At 63.4% G+C, this 6,000-nt stretch overlaps 1 protein-coding gene across 3 annotated transcripts in view; it reads right to left on the minus strand.

Annotated features, from left to right (window-relative positions):
- LOC119247246 (TGF-beta-activated kinase 1 and MAP3K7-binding protein 1) overlaps positions 1-5,602 on the minus strand; it is a 57,788-nt gene extending 52,186 nt beyond the window's left edge. For all 3 annotated transcript variants that reach the window (XM_054696030.1, XM_037513533.2, XM_037513535.2), the window contains exon 1: positions 5,482-5,602. In XM_054696030.1, coding sequence (XP_054552005.1) covers positions 5,482-5,580 — 99 coding nt within the window. In that variant the 5' untranslated portion in view covers positions 5,581-5,602. The remainder of the gene's footprint in view (positions 1-5,481) is intronic.
- Between the last annotated feature and the right edge of the window lie 398 nt (positions 5,603-6,000).

The raw sequence follows: 6,000 nt of genomic DNA on the forward strand, positions 1-6,000 counted from the left end.
CCTCCCACTGACGCCGGTTTATCCGGTCTGGGTGCCAAGCGTGGATCCCTCCCAGCTCTGCCATCTGCCCTCCCCGCCCTCCTCCGGGTTTTTCCTCTCTGCCCTCCCTCCCCAGCCTTTGTTCTGTCTCCCCAGGCTCAGGCCTAACAGTTCTGCACGCGGGGCTCCCCGTGTGTCTGGGGACTCCCCATAGCCAGCTGTGTCCTCGAAGTCGGCCTGTGGCTCCACCCAGCAGCTCCAGTTAGCCATCCTGGGCCTCGGCTTCTCACCTCAAGCAGGCGCAACAACACCCGCACGGACCTCACAGGCCCAGGAGGAGCGGACGGAACGGAAGGCCCTAAAACACCCACCTTCACACACCTCCACATGTGCCCAAAGCCAGGCTCCCCAGTCCCGTGAGGAGACAGGCCTGCGGAGGCTGGAATAGTCCATAGCCCTGCTCTGGGGGTCCTGCTCTTGACACCAACTCCCCAGTTCTCTCAGGCTCCCCCAGCTCCCCCTGGTTTCAGGGAAACCCCCAAGACACAGGCAGACACCTACAGTCAACATGTGATCAGCTCGTGGGCTGGTCCCATCCCAGACCCGCCAGGGTCAGTCAGGGGCAGAAGAGGCAAGGAAGACTCTCCGGCCTTGAGATGTCAAAGGAGCATCGGCTTCCGCCAGGACCCAGCTCCCGGAGAAGCGGCAGGTCGTGCCTGGCGCAGGGGCACCGTCCCAGCAGGACACTGCAGCAGAGACCTCAGCAAGCCCACGTCCACACAGCGGCCAGAGAGCGTCTCAAACACGCCTTCCCCGCCGAAAACCCCTCTGGGGCGCCCACGGCCGCAGATGAAGTTCAGCTTGTGGATCTGTCATCAAGGCCTCTCCGGGGTCGCCCCCTAGCCCTGCCCACCCCTCCAGCCTCCTGATCCTCACTCTCCCTCACTCTGGCTCCCGAGAACTCACACTTCATGGCTCCAGGTATTTGTACATGCTGCTCCTTGCCCTGGAATACCCCTTGTCCCCTTCTCTTTCAGAACCAGCTCAGGACTCACCTCCCCCTGGAAGCCCTCCATCACGGCGCCCTGGCAGAGGTAGCTGCTCCCCCCTGGACTTCCTTCTCGTAGTGTCCCAAACCTTCTGGGGATGCTTGTGGACTTGGTTCTGATCTCCCCACGGCGCTCAGAGCCTCCGTGGGGCACACGGGCTGGCGCTGAGCGGGGACATGCATCTGGGCAATGAATGGCCAGAGGCCAGTCTTCACGGACCCCTTTCATCCGAAGCAGCTGGCTCCAGATGGGCCAGCCTGGCTGGCGTGAGACAAGGGGTCTCATCTTGAAGCTGCTGCACTGGCCAAGCAAACTCAGCTTTAGATTCAATGTGCATTTGGGGTGAGTGAAGAGAGCCGATAAAAATTAGGGTGTAAAGTTATCCCTGGTGCCACCGCCAGCCGGGCAGGAGGGCAGCGGAAGATGCTGAATACTGGCCCCGGTTCCAACTGCAGGTCCGTGCCTGGAGCCAGCAGGAGAGGCAGCGCCTCTGAGCCTTGCTCCTGTCACCTGGAGGGACTTCGCTGTCCCCTTCCAGAGTCCTGGTGTTAGAACCAAGGCCTTCAGAGTTCAAGGAAAAATGGGGAAATTGCATTTTTTTGGCTTTATTTTGCTAAAACCGGGAATTAATTTGAAAAAAAACAAACCTCGGGGCCAACCTGGTGGCTCAGGAGTTAAGATGCAACCTATGAAGCAATCTGCAGCCTCTGCTGCACGAGTTCAATTCCCGGCCAGCCAGGGAGCAACCCACATGGCGCAGCAGACCTCCCCTGTGGTGCCCGCTGCTCCCCTCAGCAGTGTACTTCAGTCCATCCGCTTGTTCTGTTCGCTGCTCTGTCTCTGGTGAGTCCTCTCACCACCACACCTCTGGCCTGTACCCCAGCTCTTGTATGCATAAATAAATAAATCTTAAAAAAACAACAAGAAAACTCCCTCATCTACTGGCACCAATATTCTCACCCAACAGCTGATTCCAAAGCTCTAAAAGTAAGAGGGTAAACACCAAACTCAAGGGGGCCTTGGGGGCCTCCCCGGTGGCGCAGCTGTTGAGCGCTGGGTTGCGAAGCTGCCCGCGGCCTCTGCAGCGCCGGTTCCATCCCCGGCTGCTCCCCGGCCACCGCAGGAGGGTCCCACATGGCGCGCAGACCTCTCCTGCCGCCCGCTGCTCCCCTCAGCAGTGTACTTCGGTCCTTCTGCCTGCTCTGCTCCCCACTCTGGCTCTGGTGAATTCTCTCACCCTCCCGCGCTTCTGACTGTACCCAGTGCTTGTATAAACAAAACAAACAAACAATCAAATAAATAAATAAAAACATGCCTCTATTAAAACAAAAAAAAAAAAAAAAAAGGAGGCCTTGGGTTTGGAAGGACCCCCTGCTGGGTCCCCAGTTCTTCACAGAACAAGGCCTCATGCGGCCAGCAGCGCCCATCCTAGCCCAGCATCCTTATTCAAATGGGGAGACTGAGGCACAGAGATGGTTCCAGCTGGTGCCTGGGGGAGCCGGAGCAGCAGCATCTCCTAGGCCCCCGTCAGCTCAACCCCATCCAACCCCAGTCCAGTGAGGACGGTGGCTCTGGCCTCGCCCTGGACCCCGTCCCAGTCATCACCCTGCCGGTCCGCATTCCTGCTGTGGGGGCCCGGGGCCCGGGTGGCAAAGGGCACAGACAGAGCCTCAGTGAAGAGACCAGGAGGCCCCGCTCCTGCTTCTGCCCCTGGCCCGGCCGGCGTCGGGCGGGTGGGTCCGGGTTTGGCGAGGCGCGCGGGGCTCGGGCAGGCTCTTTCAGAAACATAACAGAAGATCCTTCTTCTGCCGCTTTCACAAAGTCACAGCTAGGGTCCCCCTCCGGGCTGCCGAAAGGAGCCGGGCCTGGAGGGAGTGGCCAGCCAATTTGGTTTGTCTGGCTAAGACCTGGGACTCTGAGGGCTGAAGTCCGGAAAATTCCAGTAAACCAGGACGAATCGCCCCCTTGCCTGGAACTCAGGCTGCGCGCATGTGACAGCTCCAGAAGCCCCGTGTGACCAGGGCCAGCCGCTGCGGCAGGGGCTCGGGGGCTCAGGGCAGGTGCCAACCGCACACCCCCCACCCCCCGCGCATCCCCAGGCCTCCCCTCTTGCTTTTGGAAAAGACTGCAGGAGACGGCGCCCCTCCTTAGGCGATAGGTCCCCCCACGGTGTGCTTTTCTCCCCAATTTTCTTCAAGTGGTAAACGACACGTAACACACAATTTGCCATCACAACCATTTCTAAGGGTATCGTTCAGTGGTGTCAAGCGGGTTTCTGTTGTGGCACAACCATCACAAGTTCTGGGTGTTCTCTGTATGTTTTCTAATAATGAGCAGGTACTTTTATGACGGGGGGGTGGGGGGAGGCCCACAAAGAGAAATCCTGTGTGTGTTTTAAAAGGTGTCCATCGGCCCCAGTCTGTGGCCTCTGTCCACACGGATGCAGTGAGTAGGGCGGGGTGGGGGTGTCTGGCACTGGAGGTGGGGAGGGTTGGCACAGATGACCCTGAGCCTTCCCAATCCAGAAACTCCAGGACTCAGAACTCCTCCTGCGCCGGGGGAGCATGTGCTGTGGGTTCAATCCTCCGTCTGCCACACACATGCTCGGTAACCTTGGGCCAGTCACTTGGCCTCTGAGTCTGTTTCCCCAAGTGAAACAGGCCTTTGGGGGAACGTCCTGGGTGCGCACGCACCTCAGTACACAGAGGATGCTCATTCCTCCTGCCTGGGATGTGCTCCCTGCACCCTCAAAATGCATACACAGAGACCCTTCTCATCCTCCCAGGTTCCAGAGGACCTTCTTCTTCGTGAAACCACTGTGATGCCCAGGCAGGGAGACCCTACTCTTGGCTCTCAGGGCGGCGTCCGGGGGGCACCGGCTCACTCCCCGGAGGGAATGAGGCTCCCTGAGCACGAAGGGCTGTGTCTGAGTCATGCAGCCTTCCCTGGGGCCCAGCAGACTCAGTGAAGCTTTGCTAAATGAAGCCATCACGGGCAGAAGTGACCTCAGCAGACAAACCGTCCATGCCCCTTCACGCAGCCGGTGACTTCACCTTCCCAGGCCAGGGAGAGCAGTGACCCGGCCAGCGCGCCTGAGCAGGCAGTGACCCCCAGGGTTCCACCTCTCCAAGGGCCTGCTGGGTCTCTGGGATGCCAGCGACAGCACAGATAAATAAGTTCAAGACCACAAACCCTCATGGATGGGCCAAGGGGGGTCCCAAAGACTAACAAAGGGGGCTCCCTGCCCTCAAAGAGCTTCCCATCTGGTGGGCATTTAAGAAGGGGTTTAACTGTGGACGCCAGCAGGTCTTAAAATGTTTTCAGACCAAAAATAGGTAGCCCCATTTTCTCCAACACGCCAGTGATAAACACCCTAGCTCCCACCTATTAATAACCCTGAAAACTCAGGCAAGGTGGGGTCTCCAGCGCCCCAGGCACAGGTGTCTGAGGCATACCCCATAGAGTCTCTAACAGCGCCCCTGGCCTGCACCCTCAATCCAGGCCCTTCTGCTGTGGGTGTCTGCGAAATGGACAGCCAATCCTAGGGAACCCCAAGTACTCCCTCCCCAAACAGAAGCAGACCGTGGATCCCTGGGGTGCTGCCCAGGCCATCTGGATCCCTCCTTCTATGCTCACTGCTTCTGCTCTATCCCCCCACCCCCCCATTCGGCCCTCTGCAGGATTCTGTCCCCCCAAGCACAATGCACCTCCCTGCCCCGACTGCAGGGAGGGGTCTTTCCCTCAAGTCCTCCCTCCCCCCACCCCCGGCGCCCAGGGGGAGGGTGGGGGAGGGAGGTTCTCAGGGATTCTCAGGAGGCTCCTCCCATCTCCCATAAATCGAGAAACTGAGGCATCAGGGAGGAGGCGTCGCTCCCCACCTGGAATTTACGCCCGGCGCCCGCGAGCACGTCCCGGGTGGTTCCAGCCCAAGGTCACGCGGCGGAGGCAGCTGGGGGCGCCGGGTACCGGCTCCCGCCTGGTCCCGCGGTGCGGGCCGAGCACCGGCACCGGCCCTGCCCTCCGTCTCCAACGCCAGGGCAGGCGCCGCGGGCACCCCCGCGGGAAGGTCCCGCCCCGATGCACCCCGAAAAAGACCACCTGAACCCGGCTCAGTCCCCGCGCGCGCCGGCCCGCCCGGGCGGCCGCGCGCAACCTGAGCCGCGAGCTGCAGAGCCGCGGCCGGAGGTCACAGAAATGGGGGTCGGGGGGCACCCGAGTGGGGAGCCCTGGTAAGCAAGGGCCCCGGGAGCGGGAGCTGAAGCCGGGGCCCCTCGCCCGCGCCGGCAGCGCCCCCGGGCCGGGAAGGAGGAGCAGCAGGCGCCGGACCCCGCAGGGCGCTCCCCGGGGGCTGCCGCGCCCCTGCCGAGACCCCCGGGCCGGGCGGTTCGGGCGCAGCGTCCCGGCCCGCGCCCCCGGCCCCCCCACCCCGGCCGCCCCGCCCCGCCGTCCTTACCCACGACACGAAGCGCAGGATGGTGTGCGGCTGCCGGACCAGGGTGTGGGGGTCGAAGGCGCCCCCGGCTTTGCCCGCTCCGTACGCACCCCCTTCCATCGTGGCTGCACCCGCGCGGTGCCCCCCGCTCGGCGCGCGCCGCCGGCCCCTGCGCGTGCGCGGCGCCCCCGCCCCCTCCCGCCCGCGCGGCCGAGGGCGCCGCCAGGGGGCGCCGTGCGCGGCGGGCGAAGGGCGCGCCTGGTCGGCGGGGCGCGGGCGGGGCGCGGGCGGGGGGCGCGCCTGCTTGGCGGGGCGCGGAGCTTGGGGCGCGCCTGGTTGGCGGGGCGCGGGGGTTTGGGGCGCGCCTGGTTGGCGGGGCTTGGGGGTTTGGGGCGCGCCTGGTTGGCGGGGCTTGGGGGTTTGGGGCGCGCCTGGTTGGCGGGGCTTGGGGGTTTGGGGCGCGCCTGGTTGGCGGGGCTTGGGGCGCGCCTGGGGCCTGGGGCGCGCCTGGTCGGCGGGGCGCGCGTGGCGACCTCCTGG

This window comes from Talpa occidentalis, unplaced genomic scaffold, assembly GCF_014898055.3.
Source record: "Talpa occidentalis isolate TD23 unplaced genomic scaffold, MPIMG_talOcc4v2.1 talOcc4.16, whole genome shotgun sequence".
NCBI lineage: Eukaryota > Metazoa > Chordata > Mammalia > Eulipotyphla > Talpidae > Talpa > Talpa occidentalis.